At 27.3% G+C, this 17,218-nt stretch overlaps 4 protein-coding genes across 4 annotated transcripts; 2 read left to right on the top strand and 2 right to left on the bottom strand.

The window, feature by feature from the left end:
- The first annotated feature begins 405 nt into the window (after positions 1-405).
- On the top strand, positions 406-3,641 carry LOC109605509 (androgen-dependent TFPI-regulating protein). Its single transcript, XM_020022104.2, has 4 exons — positions 406-510; positions 1,182-1,379; positions 2,777-3,129; positions 3,191-3,641. Exons 2-4 carry the CDS (start codon positions 1,188-1,190, stop codon positions 3,417-3,419), a joined length of 774 nt encoding a protein of 257 aa, XP_019877663.2. The 5' UTR covers positions 406-510; positions 1,182-1,187; the 3' UTR covers positions 3,420-3,641.
- Positions 3,642-5,805: 2,164 nt separating this feature from the next.
- LOC109605413 (pentatricopeptide repeat-containing protein 2, mitochondrial) lies at positions 5,806-7,488 on the top strand. Its single transcript, XM_020021986.2, has 7 exons — positions 5,806-5,993; positions 6,046-6,274; positions 6,331-6,433; positions 6,489-6,683; positions 6,734-6,922; positions 6,975-7,190; positions 7,248-7,488. Exons 1-7 carry the CDS (start codon positions 5,894-5,896, stop codon positions 7,407-7,409), a joined length of 1,194 nt encoding a protein of 397 aa, XP_019877545.2. The 5' UTR covers positions 5,806-5,893; the 3' UTR covers positions 7,410-7,488.
- Positions 7,489-7,624: 136 nt separating this feature from the next.
- LOC126266489 (sodium channel protein Nach-like) lies at positions 7,625-14,969 on the bottom strand. Its single transcript, XM_049970573.1, has 9 exons — positions 14,830-14,969; positions 10,741-10,947; positions 10,403-10,687; positions 10,230-10,347; positions 9,790-10,069; positions 9,365-9,418; positions 8,221-8,341; positions 8,050-8,159; positions 7,625-7,907 (listed from the first exon to the last, which is right to left on the bottom strand). The coding sequence occupies exons 1-9, from the start codon at positions 14,967-14,969 to the stop codon at positions 7,681-7,683; spliced, it is 1,542 nt and encodes a 513-aa protein (XP_049826530.1). The 3' UTR covers positions 7,625-7,680.
- A 215-nt stretch (positions 14,970-15,184) lies between these two features.
- On the bottom strand, positions 15,185-16,370 carry LOC109606476 (chondroitin proteoglycan 2). Its single transcript, XM_020023025.2, has 2 exons — positions 16,237-16,370; positions 15,185-15,645 (listed from the first exon to the last, which is right to left on the bottom strand). Exons 1-2 carry the CDS (start codon positions 16,271-16,273, stop codon positions 15,209-15,211), a joined length of 474 nt encoding a protein of 157 aa, XP_019878584.2. The 5' UTR covers positions 16,274-16,370; the 3' UTR covers positions 15,185-15,208.
- Between the last annotated feature and the right edge of the window lie 848 nt (positions 16,371-17,218).

The following is a 17,218-nucleotide window of genomic DNA, read 5'->3' as shown; positions in this document are numbered from 1 at the left end:
TCTAAACTATTAACATTGTATGTGTTTACTCGAAAATGTAATTATGTTAAAAATACGTCAATAAATAATTTAAATATAAATTTTATTTACAGTTAGTCAATGATAAGATTGATACGCCAATTTTTTTCTTTAAATAATTTTATGGTTTTAAAATAATTGTCTATTTGAAAATTTTGTAAACTTTGTATTATTAAAGTATCTAGTTCAACAATGTTATTTAATTAGCGAAAAACTTCTTCGTTTCTGCATAAGTACATAATTAATACAGTGTATATAGGGAAGTGTTAAACGAACTAAATAAACAAATTGTCTGTTGAGAAATCATCTCGACCGAAAGATCCTGATCAAGAAGATAACAAGTGCTGGAAATAAATACAAACACGGACGTATGCTTTATTTACTTGATTGTGTCTGGCATTCTCGACACATTTGCCTGAATATGTGTTAAGTCTGGTGTGTAAGAAAGAAAATATATTGTCTGGTTTGGGTATATACTTAATTAACAAGAAGGTAAGTACTAGAGAAAGCTTAAAATATTTTTTAATTATATCCCACATATATAGAATAATACATTTTTCCAATTTATTTGATAAAATATGTTGTGTCATTCACTAGTAAAGATCTTGCTTTTATATTGTAATATTGTTTTTAATAATTTAATTATTTATGGCATATGTCAAAGTCAATTTAATTTAAATATTTTTAATAAAATATACACATAAGGCGTTTTTGTCTGTGCGTTATAGCACTTTTGCTGGTTAATTATACAACATTATTCTTTACACACATTTAAAGGAAAAAACATCTAAACGTACGTATTTTTAATTTAAATTTGGAAATTCTGTGGTAATTACTTTATTTTAAAAATTTCTCACTTAAACATTTAGCTATTTTGAAAATATTGTAACTATTTTTAACAAAAGATATTCTTCAATATTAAATTTGTTAATAGCTGCATCGCTTATTAATTTTATGACCTAAACCAATTAAAATATTTTTTACACACCTAAATGGTGGCAGTTAATGATAATTATATTTAAATGTTGATACTTAAACAATTGATAAGTAACTTTTTTATGCACTTTAGATTATTCCATTATTAGTAGTTTGTTTTTTCCTCTTGTTATATTTTTGTTATACAAAATTCTCATTTTGGAATTAAACAAAGTGTTTGGTTGCAGCCAAAAATGGAAAACGATAAAAAAACGCTGAAAAAAATGGAAAAGTTCCGCTTGGTATTTCATGGGACGGCTCTGTTCCACCATTGTATAGCAGGGGCTTATTCCAAATTTCCAGTGCAGGATTACAGTAATGTCACCGACCAACGAGTTCTGGACGTGAAGGACTTCGAATTAAAGTTCTTCACCACATGGAATATGGTAAGTGTTTAAATTTTTTTGTTATTTTATGTATAAGTGTAAACTAGATAAAAAATACAAAATCTTATTTGTTATTATTGTGTAAAAAAAAATGGTTCAAGACTACAGTCTAGTCTGTGTTATATCATTAATGTCATGGGTCAGAACCAATTATATATAGATTTATTAATTACGCTTATCAATATACGTCAAATATGTTTTAGTCATTATGATAAGGGTGTAAAAAATTCTTTGTATATCTTACGTTTTAAACATGAACATATGTATGAATTATCCATTAATGATGAGTATCAATAAATAAATTACACGAGGTTGTTTGTATTAGTCTCACTTTGATAAATACGTATATGGATTGTAACTGATTGTGTAACAATAACAACAAATATGTTTCAGTAAAAGTCATATTAATTACATATAATACCAAAAATAAAAGTATAAACTAGCAAGTAATAAAATATTATAAAAATTGTGGTAATTAATACATAATGTAAATTTATAAAAATATAAATAAAAAATAGGCCGATTGTTTAGTGAGAAATTTTGAAAACCAAAAAAAAATGCAATAAAAGTTACTCGAATTTTTGAAGTATTAGTCGAAAAATCTGTACATAAATATTTTTTTAATCTTGAATTAATGGGTAGGTAGAAAATATTGCTAGTGATAAATAATTATAATTTCCATATAAATTCAAATGTATTTTCACTGCGAGTTAGTTTTGATAATAGTTGTGACACTATTCTTCTTTAAGAACATGGCAATATGAATGTTATGAATATTAGAAAAATCGGAATATCTCAAAAAATTAATCCATAGATGATTAAGAAATTTAAACAAATAAGCTTGAATAACGCATTATTATCGTTGTGTTAAATTAAAGTAATTTAACAGGATAATAATCCGAAACATTCCTCTAAGCTGGTAAAGTTCTAATAGGAAAAATTCGTGTGGCCATCTCAAACAGGGACAATAACTACTTCAATATGCAAGCACTTTTTACAAATTTAATCAAAACATGGGAAAATTCCGACCCTGCTGTTATTAATAAGCTATTAGAACCAATGTCGGGCAGGTGTGATAATTGATAACAATGACAAATATAAAAAATATTAATAAGATTGAGTTATTATTTGATTTCTAAATAAATATTTTTGTTAAAAATATTTAATATTTTTATTTGTTTATCTACTTTTGACACGTTAATTTATTTTGTTATTCATAATTATAAAATAAATTTCTTGTCCTAATTTTTAGTGATTATGCAACCCTTAAACAAAAAAAATAGTATAAAGAAACAGTATATTGGGAAAATGTTCGGTATTACATAATATTTTTAATTAATTCACCACATTTACTTAGTCTTGAATTTAATTTATAATATATACAATTTTATTTTTAGGTGTTCCAAACGCTGTACTTCGCACTAGCATTCTCATTTGACTTGTCCAGATACGTACCAATTCTAAAGCCACACAAGAAATTGTTGGATTTCAACGGTTACATATTTACCGCTGTTGTTTTTCCATGTTCTTGTTACGTTTCTCTTCTATTCTGGACAATATATTACATTAATCGAGAATATGTGTTACCAGAAGTCGTTGATGAGTTCGTACCTACATGGCTGAATCATATGGTCCATACAAACATCGTACCATTCGTAATGGTGGAAATTTTTATGACTAATCTAAATAAACCTTCCCTGAAGTCTGCCATACTCGGTCTCACCGGACTTACAATCATTTACAAAATTATGTAAGTATCTGTTACGAATGTAATGTAATATTATTGTTTATAACAAATATTTGTTTTCCAGATTTTTCCACACGTACTTCCAAACCGGTAGGTGGATCTATGCTCTGTTCTCCGTTCTGACTTGGAATGAACGCGTTGCCATCAGTCTGTTTAATTACATGATGACTGTGTGTTTTCTGAAACTAGGATCATCGATCCAAAAATATAAGCACAAAATTATTGAAAACAAGTACGTTACTAAGTACGAGAAATTTAAGAAGGATTTGTTGTTGAATAATCCTATATATTAATGATTCATATCCTTTACTATACATAATTTTTAGTATTTTATATTATTTATCATTATTGTATTAATGTAATAATTTACACAGTTATTATATATATATAATTTACACAATTATTATATATTATATTAATTTATTATGATAAAATTCATTTATGGGACAGTTTTGTATTTTGATAGATACAAAAAATTGTAAGTACTATTTAGTACAAATAATTAATATTTGTATAAGATTTTTATTTGAAGACTGTAATATATTTTATTTATTGCTTTTTTACTAAAGTGTATAATTTTCTTTGCATTCATTGAAATATTATTATTATTATTATTATTATTATTATTATTATATAATTATCAATGTATATAAAAAGTATAAAAAATTGTTAATCAATTTCTCAATATAGTATATTAAAGAAGAGAATTTTTTCTCTTGAATTTATTAATTTGTATACAAGAAAAGCCTAAGGATATTTTTGTGTGTGATCTGTGATTTTTTTTCAGAAATTTTTATAAATAAAAAAACGAAATTATACATATATTAATGAAACAAAATATTTGTTAAATTTAAAATATAAATATAAAAAAAGTTATTTATATATTATTCGTCAGTTTTTTGTATAGTATGTAATCAACGATTGTTTATAACTTTTCTACATCTGTTGGAGATAGACAAAATAATGTGGTCAATATTATTTTGAAGTATTTAAAACCTTCTTTTATACAAGATTTCTCTAAATCTAAAGGTCTTGTGAATATTGCTGGTGAAACTTTTCCTCCGTTGGTCATTCACTTAGTCACTACTTAGACAATTGGTTGAAGAATATTGTTTAAATATTGCTATGCAAAAATTTCCTGACGTGCCTAAGATGTTCTAAATTTGTAGATCCTCTCCAATGCCTAGTTTTACGAGAATTTGGGCAATAGTGATTCGTGGGTGAATAAAACTATTGCCAATCATTTGGAAGTCTTCACACCATTCCAATCTTGCCTCTAGTAAGATGTGGGCGTCTCTCTGGTCTTCTAGATTTGCTTCATGTAATATGTTTCTTATAGTATTCCGAATAAGAATTACATTAGAAGGTATAAGAAAAGGTCTTCTAGTAGTCAATGTCAAATATTGATCCTGAATTGCATTTGTACAATGTCCATAATCTGGATGCTGCTCAGCCGGAATATCAGTTTCTTTAAAGCGCATTAACAACCGATTAATGATCCTTTGGGAAACACTCAACCTCTCACCCACTTCAATTTGCCTTAAACCACCTTGAAGCAGATAATCCACTTCATGCATTACTTCCAAAGATAATTGACTTTATATTGTAAAACACAATAATAATAATACAATACACATTTAACAGTCCAGTAGAATGAAATAAATCGAAATATATCATAAATGTTTGAAATAGTTTTTATATAAACTGCAAATTGCAAATTCGGTTAAAAGGAAGAACATTTAACAATTTTCAAATGTATATTCTCAAAGTACATTAATTTTTACATAAATAAAATATAATTCAGCAATGCGGCGCCTTTTATAAGGGCATGAGACATGCTCGCCATATAAATACGTTTTAAATTAAACAAGACAAATTTCAAATGTATTTGATTAAGTTAGTGAAAATTCAGTATCTCCTATTTTTTGTCGGTAGTTTATTTATATACATTTTTATATAATAAGACAGTTTTTTTATACTGAACAAGTGCAACAGTACTCTACAAATAATAAGAACACTTTTCAAGGGTTGAAAATATGTAATATTCGCAACAGAAAGTAAATTATAATAATTTATCTAGATTTATATTTTATATTTTGACTTTTATATATATATATATATATATATATATATATATATATATAAATGAAATTTTTGTTTAACTTATTTTTTAATGTAGACCTAGTTATTAATTATTTAATATGAATAAATATTTAATTTGCTCTAAACATTTAACAGTTCGGTAGATTGAAATAAACCGAAATAAATCGTAAATGTTTGAATAGCTTTTGTATATTTATATATATTTTTATAAAACAAGGCAGGATTTTTTTATATTGCACAAGTTCACAGTACAATATAAATAATACGAACATTTTTAAAGGATTGAAAATATAATATTCACAACAAAAAGTAAATTTTAATGATTTATTTGGATTTTAATAAAATATTCCGTCTTAAATATGTACACAAACAAAATTTTTGTTTAACTTATTTAATAATGTAGACCTAGTTTTTAATTATTAATACTAATATAATATTTAATTTTAGTAATCATTGTAAGCTTATCCAAAGAATATGTATAATTTGCGAGTATAAATCTAGTAATTTTATATCTGTGCGTAAATGTTCATGGAAACTTTTCATTGGAAAGAGCAAAAAGGGAAGAAGACTAACCTTAAAAATCCGGTGCGCATGTTTAAGGTTATCTGGTGGTCTGTGCCTGTGGGTTAAATTACATTAAAATAAATCGACTTTGTTGAAAACGATGGCAAACCCAATAATGAGTTTATATAAACGCCGTGCACTTAGCTTGGTGTGCAGTGCATTAAAATCCAATAATCTATTACCTATTTCTGGTGTTCAAAGTAAGTGTGACATAATTTCATCTATTTGTCCATTATAACCAATTAATTTTAGATGTTCGTACGTTATACTCAAGGGCTACGCTGGGTTTAGATGGTTTTGAGTTGCAACAGAACAAAACTAGAAACCAAATGCTTAATATTGCTGATAAATTCAGAGAGAAGATGATTGAATACTCCAATGTGGAATCTCAGAGTATGGTTTTCACTGAGGATTTAAAGAATATGATTCATTTAACTGAGAATGATGATGATGTAGAACTTGTAGTAAACATGTTAAAAAAGTAAGTACACCTTAAAAATATTTACAAAAACTATTATACAATGTTGTATTTTGAAGATATAATTCACAGAATAAACAGGTCAGGTTTGGAAATTATGTTTTTGGACCTGTTGTCATGAGAATGTTGTACTACTTTGGGAAGGATCAAATAGCTCTAGAAGTATTATTTATTATTAAAAAATTGGTTTACTTTATTAACATAATGCATTTTACAGTTATTTCAGAATCCAGAATTCACAGGATTCTTTGATCAAGTTATAACATATCAAATACTTATGGATATGCTTTATGAAAAAGCCAGATATCAGGATATTTTAAATGTTTTTAATGAGGTAAAGGAAAGACAATTGGAAGGTGCAAAGTATCCAAGAAATGCTGTGGTATTGGCTCTTGCAGCTTGTTACAAATTGGTAAATTAAACATTCATTTTTTTAAAATTAGTTCAGTATCTTTTTTTTAGAATTCAAAAGAGAGCTTGGAATATACAGTGAAACTTTGGAAAGAATTGTCAGAAACTGGACATCTCCCAATGAGAAGAGCTACAACTTTTGCTGCAGGTTTAGCCCTGAACCAAGGAGAACCTGCCATAGCACTGGAAATTCTTGCTTCCTCCAGAAATCAGAATTATATGACTGTTAGAAGTTTAAAGGTAGGTAACAAATAGTTCTATTATGTATCTTGTTAATTAATTTTCCTATCAGGCTTCAGCACTTTCTGATCTTGGCAGAGTTGAAGATGCTATTCCTATTTTGAAATCAATCCTCACTGATGATACATCCAATCAAGTTCCAACCATTAATAAGGATGTAATTGAAAAAGTTAAAAGTGCAGTACTGAAATTGGATAGTCCAGACACAACATTAGAATTTAATAGAATTGAACAAATTCTTAGCAAACAAGGAAGTATATGTGATGAAGTATGTTTTAAATAATATAAGTAATTGTAATATGTAACTGTTAACATTCAATTTTAGTCTTTGGATGCACAATTGTGCAGTGAAATCCAAAAACCTCCAATGATGAACAACAGAGAAAGGAACCAAGGAAATTTGCAATATAGAAACCAAAGAAATTTTAAACCCAAAGGTAGGAGTTTTACCTATTCACAAAGGCCTGGATTAACAGATTTAGTCTAAATATTATTTCAATTTTGTAAATAGACTAGCTTGTAGATGTAAGACATTTATTTATATTGAATAAATGATGTTAAAGGGATTTTAATTGAAATTTTGTTATATCAATTATATCTCAACCTAAGTTCAATATTATAAATAAACCTTTTAGAAAAATAAGTTGATTTAATTTAAATCCTGTTTCAACTTAATGAAGATTCTGAAAATAATATAAATAATTTGTTTATAAAACTTATTTATTGATACCGCGGCAGTAAAATATTAACTTAAATGTCTAGTGCAAAAAATATGTGGGTTCATTTCTGAAATAATAATAATTGTCTGTTGTATTATTATCCTTTAGTTTGGGACATTTTAGTGCGTCGTTGTAAGTTACGGGATTGTCGACTCTTCCAAAAAATTTTAAGTTAATTACCAATCGTATGACAAAAAAGTAAATGATCTCTGCGATTGTCATGATGCTGCATCCCATAAAAAGACTGTAAACGCCACCAAAAGATGCTGAAACAAAATAAATCAAAATCAATGTGAAATATAATATTCAATATCTGTTTACAATAAAGTGGAAAATTAAGTACTTCACTGGTAACATGAAGTTAATTGTCAATATAATATAGAACATGATATCTAAATATTTTCTTACATAATAAATATATTGTAGAGGTAACTGTGTCCCTCATCATAATTGTTTGAGTATCCGAAAGAAAGTAAATATTCAGCAGTACAACATCTTTAGGAATATCCTCCTCTCGTCTATAACAAAGATTAAAAAAAAATATTTTATAGAAACGCAAAAATATGCGATTATACTTACAGTATTGGACTGTGCAGTGTATTAAGCTTATCAATTCTTGTACTGGTCATTAAAATCTCGTAGTTGAAATCTTCACATTGTACAGGACAATAGCAGTTCAACTGCTCATTAACACTTATTACTAAAATATGCAAAAAAATTATTTACCAACATAACATTTTTGCTTGCTTTGGTGGAATTTTGCTTCTCGCTAAAATTTTATTATGTAACTGTAAATATATGTATGCTACATTTTCCATATTAGGCCTTATATTATACATGAAAATGCTACGACAAATTTTATGCATTCAATATTTGTTTTTATATAAATTCTTTATGCAAAATTTACATTAACAGGATTTTACTTTTATACTTTTCATTTATGTTCAGCCACAGAAATTTCTGTAATTATGATGATATTGAAAATAAAACAAATAATTAATTATTATTTATTTTAACTAGAATTAAAAAAAAATAATAAAAAAAATATAATATATTTGTGGAAATATGTTAGACTTCCATTTATTAATGAGACAAAGTTTCATATGTTTAAAACTCATGGTAATATATTTGACATTCTAAAACCGAGAGACTAAATCCATAGTACGTTTGCACCATTTTGAAAGATGGTGGCGATACGGTGTTAGTTTGGGATTGTAATTCATTATGTCACCTTTCGCAAAGTCGAATATGCCACTTCCAAAACGATAATTACGTACTGCAAAACTGGTTAATGAATGGTTAAAAAAAGTTATAATATGTGCAGCTTAATCATCCGATTTAAACCTCATTGAAATTTTATAGCAACTGGTGGAAAATTAAGTTGGAGGCAAAAAATTTCTTTCAAACTGTCAATGAAATCTATGTGAAAAAGGTGCGGTGCACTGATTAAGGAGATACCGAGTTTTTCATTGATTCATATTACCTAATGAAATTGATTAAGTTTCTTAGTTTGCGGCTTTAATTATGTCCGTAAAAAAAATTAAAAAAATAAATTATACTGTACATTAAAGGTAAATAAATACAATTATGGGCTCTAAGTAACCAACATTTGGCTACATAATGCTGTATGTAAAAGTGAATTTTCAAGGGTGATTATCGACTGTTTATATAATCACTCCAATTATGACCATATTAAATTGTTCAATTGTTTCTCCTTACTTACATTTCTTGGCATGGTCCAAACAAGGAATTGATGTTATATTGCACGACGGTTTATCTGAAAATAAGATAATAAGAAACTTTTTTGATCTTGAAATTATCAGGACAATTCATATTAACAAGCTATACATAATTTCTTTGAAAAGTATAGAGATAAAATCACCAAATTGGATATTTAAATAAATGATAAAATAAAAGTACTGTTCTTTTATTTCGAGGGAAATCATTTTTTAGGCCTTTCTGTATATGTAAAAGAAAAATTAAAAAAAAATATAATTAATTATAATTCAATATTTTTTCAACTTACTCGTCTACCATAAGTTTGAATTATTTACTCTAGAAAGAACGGAGATCAAGACCTTAGTCAAATCAAAATCAAATATTACACATTCTGTAAAATTAAAAAAAGAGTGTATTTCGTTTTCTTACCCGAAAAAGCGTAATAAAAAGGAACACATTCACAAACATCAAAGTAATGATTGGCTTCGCATTCCACGTAGCAGTTTGTGTCTGCGTACTCGTCATGGAAATAGAGCGGCTCCACTTCGTACGGGTATACGCATTCTCTCTGTTCAATTGGTAAATCTTTCACCTCAGAACTACACCTCATCGATTTACCCATCACTTGCATATAAGAATTCCTATTATTTGCAATCAGTTTATAGATTGAGTCACTGCCGGGAAAATCCTGTGGGGTATGGATTAACACCTAGAAATTTGTATTTGTATAACTATGTATGACTATTGTTTTCTTCTACACAATGCATATATAATACATGATATTAGAATATATTTTGTAAACTGCCTAAGTTTGATTAAAGCATTAAATCACATTGTGGTTTATATTGCAATTTTGCCAAACAACGTACTTTGAATCCTAAAGCATATAATGTTGAATATTGTTTCACTTGAATCATAGTATCAGCAACAACCAAGAGACCAGACATCATTCCATTTCCCGACGTATACATTGTTTTCCCATCGGATCTAAAATCTCAGTTTGCTTAAAATTTATTCAAATACAAGTTATATGAGTCTTAACTGATAATTAAATGAACAGCAAATTCCCTCCATTGTTAATGACTCTTTGAACAATTTTACGCACTCTTCTTCTTTGGAATTCCACACGCATTTCTTTAGCATTTCTTTGCAGGATTGCGAAATCTTACTCATAACAATTAAAGGATCCCTAATGTTGTACTTGGACAGAATAAGCTCCAGCATTTCTAAATCAGATGAGTTATATGGTACAGAACTGGGATTTGTGAATGCCAATAATTGTGGTAAGGCCCTTTTGGCTAAACTGGCGTCTACCCCTGAAAGTTGTCTGAAAATTGTACCAAACTTTAGTAAACAAATGACTGGTTAATGAACGCATACAATTCTTCGATGAATTTGTCAACTTTGGAGGCGATAATTCGATTGATATTGCAGAGGGTGACCGCTGGAAATGCGATGGCTGTGGTCGGTGCGAATGCTGTTAAGATAGTGGTTCTAGTGGGATTGCTCGTGTAGCGTTCCCAAAAAAGAACTGTCATGTACCCTGCTCCGCACAGTCCGCTGAGAACTACTAATATCCAGAACAACCTGAAAGTTGAAATGAAAGTAATGTGTATGTTATACACTTCATCTATTTAATATATATGCATGCATACGTAAAATGTTTGGACACAATAAAAGCATATTTTTTATATAGAATTGTGTACAAATTGCGGCGGTTGTGCACCAAGTTTTTAAAAGGAATATGCGGTGCACAGAGAAATACAACACTTCCTCTCGCCTTGCGATGGGGAAGTAAAATAATAGGAAATATCTTTTTAATTCTTTTTTCAATTTTGTTTTCCCTTTCTTACATTACTTCCGTTCTTGCAATGTTGTCGTCTATAATGTGGCTAGTAATGTGCTAAATACGAATACAAATAGAAAACTTAAAACTTAAAATTTTTGAACAAAATAGACTTTTAGTAGTATTATTAGTAAAAATAAATAACATAATAGGAAGTTCATTTCTAGACATTCTTAAAGTTGACTGTAAATAAAAAACGATAAAAATTTGAGCTGGTAGTTTATGGATATTAAATATTTTGTCTAAAATATAGGTCAAGCTAAAATAATCCGAATAGTTACTGTTTATTTGCCATTTTAAAATGTACATTTCAGTGATTGCAGTTAAAAAAATCAATAAAGGAAAGTCAATAAAGCATGTTGGGGATACAAATCGTAAAGCAAAGACATGATGTTAGGATGTTAGCCTCGGGCTTCTTGTTTTGAGGAACAGTGCTGTTACAAAACCAATTGTGAATCCCGAGCTTTTTTCCGTTATCTAAAGTTTACGAGTTGAAGGTTACAACGGTAATAGTTCTTAAATAATATGCTTAATTGATTTCTTTAATTATTAGTGACCTCGGTGCTTTGATCTTCTCATCTCTTTTAATAAAATGATGATGATGAATGATAAAAATAAAATTAATAAAAGAATGCATATTTTAACATTCTTTTAATGTTTTTATTGATATGGTAAAATTGACATTAGATAAGATTCTAAGAACCTGAATAAAAAAATAAATTCTTCAGTAATTAAAAGATTATTAAATAATAAAAAGAAAAATTTTTACATGCTCTTTCAATTAGTATTTAACACTAGAAATTATAAAAACTTGGCTACCCATTTTAACCAGTATTCATTTATTATTAATTCACACATGTGCTACCATACTATTACAAATAATATCGATATCTATTTGCCATATGCTGATTTTAACATATATCATAATAAGATTAATTTCAAATATATAATTTCGCGTACTCTGCACCGTGCCTTTGATCTTTATACGTAAATCTCATTTGCAGTCTAAACCCGTATAATACAACACTCGCCAATAGAAATCTCCGGCTTAAATTTAATTTCAATTAATATTCAACATAAATTAAATATAATCATAATCTCCTGAAACTAATTAACGATTTATTTAGTGAAATTCAAACTATACAGTTCAATTGTCAATATTAATGAATTCATAGGTACGTACTTAAATAAAATATACATATACAATATTTTGGAAGAAAATAATGTTTAGTACCAATTAAAAAAAATTAATGTTTCTAAAATGTAAATAAATTTTTTAATGTGTGCATTTCAAAATTTCAATTAAATGCTTAATATAATTTTTATTATAATTATAATTCAAACAATATGGAGTGGATTTTTATGTTAGTATTGTAATAAAATTTTGTACGCTTAGAATATTGCATAATTACATATAAAAGCTATTAAATAGTGAATTTAAATTGTAATACTTTTTAGGAGTATGCCATTGCATAAATTGAAATATGTGTTTCGTGACTGGTAATAAAATTATATGTTTTAATTTAACCACCGATTTTAATAAAAATTTTATGTTTGGAAATAATATACATGTAACACAAAATGTTCAAATAATTTAATATTGTTGTTCTACAATATTAACATGTCCCTATAAGTTATAATGTGTTGAAATTGGCACCAATTCTTTAATACTTATAATAACGTTAACATGGTATTACTGAAGTTGTAATAAACCTAAACATGCAAGTCAAAAGAAATTAACAAATTAGAAATTAAAAACGTACATGTTTATTGAAATTGTTTCTGAACGAGAGAATTTAACTAGAAAATTTAATTTTGAATTAATGTTGAACAGTGGAATTTTCGACATAATGATAACATATCCAATAGGTGAGTTTTATTTTTCTCAAGAGATTTGTTTGTTTTATTTTTATTAATACTGCAGTGACAGACGACAATAACTTTGTAAGTTATTGGTTGTTTTTTAAAAAATAGTCAACTTGACTCTTCCTTGGACTATATTTTTATATCTACATAATAAAAATTAATAAGAATTAATTTTATGTTTTGTCAAAGTTAGAAAAAGCAGTCTACTAAATATTATAAAGGAAGTGCCCTTTTAACTTCAAGTACAGATGACGCTGGTAATATGGATAAAAAATTTCAAATATTATTAAATAATAAATCGTACTTCTGATTTTAAAATTTGATTTGGGTTGATATATTTATACCACATAATAAAATAGAGCCAATTCTAAGTTTTCCAAAAAAGGAAATATCAAAACATTTATTAATTATTTTTTTTTACATTTTATGTACAGTATTGGTCATATTGAAACACAATTATGTCGAATACTGTATAGTCACAGTCTGTATTATTACATTAATTGTATATAAGGGATAAAAAATTTAATATCTCTAGTCATATGTAGAAAAGAAAATAACAAGGAGTTAGTTCAAAATGCTGCATGGTATTAAAATTTCAATTTCAATTGCAATCTCGAATTATTGATGTCCATGCGAACGGGGACGGACAATTTGATATTGTGTTAAAAACTCGACAGAATAGTCAATTATGATACGAACGACACCCTTGAACATCGGAACATCGAGACGTTCCAGAAAAATGATTCCACGGGCAACAAAAAAACAACAAATAAGCTCGAGTAATCCAGTCTCGTCGACGAGTCAAATTAAAGCCGAACTAGACAATTAAAATGTATCGAAGGTTTCTTCAACAGAAGTACGTCGAAAATTAGTGGGAGAAAAATTGTTTTCTCACAGATACGCCAAAATATATTTGTCTTACAAGAGAAAAGATTGACATGAAATTGGATTGGAAAAAGATATGTTGGAGTTACGAATCAAATTTAATCTGTACTATTTGGATGGTATTCAATATGTAAGAAGACACCCTGGTTTATGACTAAGTTCATAATACACAAAATTAGACAAGCATGCAGGAAGTTAGGTGATAGTCATGGGATGCTTCTTTGGTTTCGATATTGGCTAAATTCATATTATTGAAGGCATTATCGACAAATTTATTTGGCAGGATAATTTCAGAAACATAATTTTACCTTAACTGAAGAAAATTTACATCATAGTTATAAATTTCAGCAGAATTAAGATTCGCAACGTTCCCTGGTAAACCATTTTTTAGAACAAGAAAAATTCCATCTTAATCATCTGGTACGCGAATATCAAGTAGCAAGATTTTTGTTAAAAATATATTTATTATATTAATTTACTTTGTTAGTCATAATTATAAATTAAATTTGTTGCCATAATTTTTAGTGATTATGCAAACTTTTAATAAAAAATTTGTTGTAATAAAATTTTAAATTAAGATTAATACTTTTGACAAAAAAATCAAAATTGCATATACAAAAAGGTAAATTTAAAAAAAAAATAAGTTAAAGAATTTTAAAATAAATTATTACTGCCACTATTAATTTTTAAAAGTGAAATGAAAAAGTAACTGTTTATTAAAAATTGGACTAAAAAACTATTATCAAAATAAATGATTATAATAAAATATAGAATATGTTAGAATGTTTAACAAAATTTTTCTTATGAAACAAAAATTTGCTTGTATGAAATATGTTATTTTAATTTAGGCCATATAATATATTACCACTTACTTTTCATACAATCCAATATCCTGTTTGACTGTATATTTTAAACCATGTATACTAGTGTTTTCCGCAAAGTCTTTATAGGTATCCGCAAAAATCGATAGGCACGTTTTCTGCCTCCTGTACTCGACATTTTTAATTTTCATTTTACTCGCCGAAGTTTAACACTGAACTGTATTATAACCCCCGTGAATTATGGTTTTATATCGCACTTCCTGTGTTAAAGGATATAGTACATAATTTATGGGTGAAACATAAATCAATTCTCACTTAGAAATAGGTAATTAGTTTTTTGAATGTACAAAAGTTATATATCAATAGAAAAAACATAATTAAATCAACGTGGGTGTCAATGAAACAATTTATATGACTTTGTTTTTATTTATTACATGTAATTTGTTAAAATACTTGGTCTTTTTTCTTTGTATTCACAACAGCAGTGGGTTTGAGGAAAATCGCACACTCCCAGGTCCTTGTTGAAGATCAAATTGGCCGGACAGTCCATTTCGTAGGCACCAGATGGACCGCATAGTATAAAGGATCTACAATTATCTGGATTGGGCTGTGTTGCGCCGTTTTGACTTTGTTCACAATCAGTTAGTTTGTTTGTTGATGAAGGATCCGTTTCGAACGAATCCTGGAAGACACATATCATTTCAGATGCGCTGAATTTAGTACCAGTCGGACAGTGAATTATTTTGGATATGTTTTTGGTAATTCTGGTAAAAGTGTTGTCATTTTCTCTGTTCAAGGTCTGAATGGGAAAATCCAATTCCTTGCTTTGGGATGTCACAGTATAACACCATGTTTGGGTAATGTAACCTAAAAAATTAACAAAATGTAGTTTTTAGTACTCGTTGCAATTTTGCATGTCAGTATATGCTCCATTTTTGTATAAAGAAATAAACAAGCGACAGTTACAAAAACATATTATTTATTATTTATACAATTTTACTGTTTCAATTTTTAAATCCCAATCAAACACAGACAAACAATAAATATAGAGTAAAATTTTAATAAAACAGTATTCGGAATGATTACAATATTCATAATGTCCAATTACATTTTGGTTTAAAACTGAATTGAAACTGCAAAACAATGGTAAAATCTAATTAAATAAGACAATACTAGGGAATAAAAATAGATGCACGGGTTGCTGAGTCGTATCAGTGTTTTTTCGTGTTTCGTGATAGAAAATTGAGTCTTTCAGTGAAAAATTATAATTTCAGCTTATCAGGTTTGTAATTATAGTTTTCGAAATAAAAGTAATTTCCTGTACGACCGGATATTCAACAAAAAACTGACATGCTATAAAGAGATCGCCTAAATATGTCATGAGCTCTATAGAACAGATATGACAGTTGTCTAGTTTTAATTAATTTGAACTAGTTTTATGAATTTGTATGTACTCACATAAGGTTGTAAAAAACAGTATTAGAGTTTTCATCATGTATTCTCACAATTAAGATACTTATGGTATAACTGAGGAAAAACCAAATTGTTCTCAGATCAGATAGGACAGATGATACCACGCAGATTAATACACTTGAGATTTTTATTATCGTACTTACAGTAATGTAATTAAAACAGGACGATATCATTTTAAAAATCTGCTGTGATTAATTTACTATAGAAATTCTATAAAATCATATATTTTTATTTACTTCACATTTATCAATTAGTCGATAAAAATATTATTAGATATTTGGAAAAACTAGGTAAACTAGTAACAAATTTTTGTATGGTATATAAAAAGACATGTAAATATTGTTTTGATAAAATAATGACAAAAATAAAAAATATAAATTGTTAAAGTTGCTTTTTAAATATTAATACAATATATCGACGCTTATGATCTGTTAACATTTAATTTTTATTTTAATTTGTATTGATGTAAAGGTTAAGTATTTCGTGACCAATGTATATACAAATACGTTGTCTGCATTGAGATTAACTTTTTCACTTGAAAATTTGTACATAGCATGTTTAAGTTTAAAAAACATAAATTTGTACCATTTGTATATGCTATGATAATACATTTAGATATGTAAATGTGACAAATAAATAATGTAAATGATTTTTAAAACCATAAAATTTTACATGTATGTAAATAGATATCTAGCAATCAATTTTAAATGTTGTTTTCAATATAAATCAAATAAATATTCTTTGTTATTTACGAAAAAAATACCAAGATTACACTAAAAATAATTCTGAGAATGTTTTAAGATATAAGATAAGAAATTCTATTTTTATCGATATAAGGAAACAAGATAAGAAAATTTCCCCTTTAATACATGTTTAAGATAATTAAACGTAAATGCCTCTTATTTTGGCCATTATATAATATTGTATGTATCAACAGTCGTCATTTTGTGGGTTGTTAAAAAAGATG

The sequence above is a fragment of the Aethina tumida genome, chromosome 1, assembly GCF_024364675.1.
Source record: "Aethina tumida isolate Nest 87 chromosome 1, icAetTumi1.1, whole genome shotgun sequence".
NCBI lineage: Eukaryota > Metazoa > Arthropoda > Insecta > Coleoptera > Nitidulidae > Aethina > Aethina tumida.
Note: the sequence above shows the minus strand (reverse complement) of the source record. Positions and strands in the feature narration are given on the sequence as shown.

Excerpts from the sequence above, each read along its gene's own strand:
- LOC109605509 (XM_020022104.2), top strand. The coding sequence starts at position 1,188 with ATGGAAAACGATAAAAAAACGCTGAAAAAAATGGAAAAGTTCCGCTTG. Across the intron at positions 1,380-2,776 it reads TCTTCACCACATGGAATATG|GTGTTCCAAACGCTGTACTT; the intron begins GTAAGTGTTTAA and ends TTTTATTTTTAG. Across the intron at positions 3,130-3,190 it reads ACAATCATTTACAAAATTAT|ATTTTTCCACACGTACTTCC; the intron begins GTAAGTATCTGT and ends TTTGTTTTCCAG.
- LOC109605413 (XM_020021986.2), top strand. The coding sequence starts at position 5,894 with ATGGCAAACCCAATAATGAGTTTATATAAACGCCGTGCACTTAGCTTG. Across the intron at positions 6,434-6,488 it reads AGGATCAAATAGCTCTAGAA|TTATTTCAGAATCCAGAATT; the intron begins GTATTATTTATT and ends TGCATTTTACAG. Across the intron at positions 6,684-6,733 it reads TTGCAGCTTGTTACAAATTG|AATTCAAAAGAGAGCTTGGA; the intron begins GTAAATTAAACA and ends TCTTTTTTTTAG.
- LOC126266489 (XM_049970573.1), bottom strand. The coding sequence starts at position 14,969 with ATGAAAATTAAAAATGTCGAGTACAGGAGGCAGAAAACGTGCCTATCG. Across the intron at positions 9,419-9,789 it reads TTTTTATTACGCTTTTTCGG|ATAAACCGTCGTGCAATATA; the intron begins GTAAGAAAACGA and ends TCTTATTTTCAG. Across the intron at positions 8,342-9,364 it reads TTTGGACCATGCCAAGAAAT|TAATAAGTGTTAATGAGCAG; the intron begins GTAAGTAAGGAG and ends TGCATATTTTAG.
- LOC109606476 (XM_020023025.2), bottom strand. The coding sequence starts at position 16,273 with ATGATGAAAACTCTAATACTGTTTTTTACAACCTTAT. Across the intron at positions 15,646-16,236 it reads ACTGTTTTTTACAACCTTAT|GTTACATTACCCAAACATGG; the intron begins GTGAGTACATAC and ends TTAATTTTTTAG.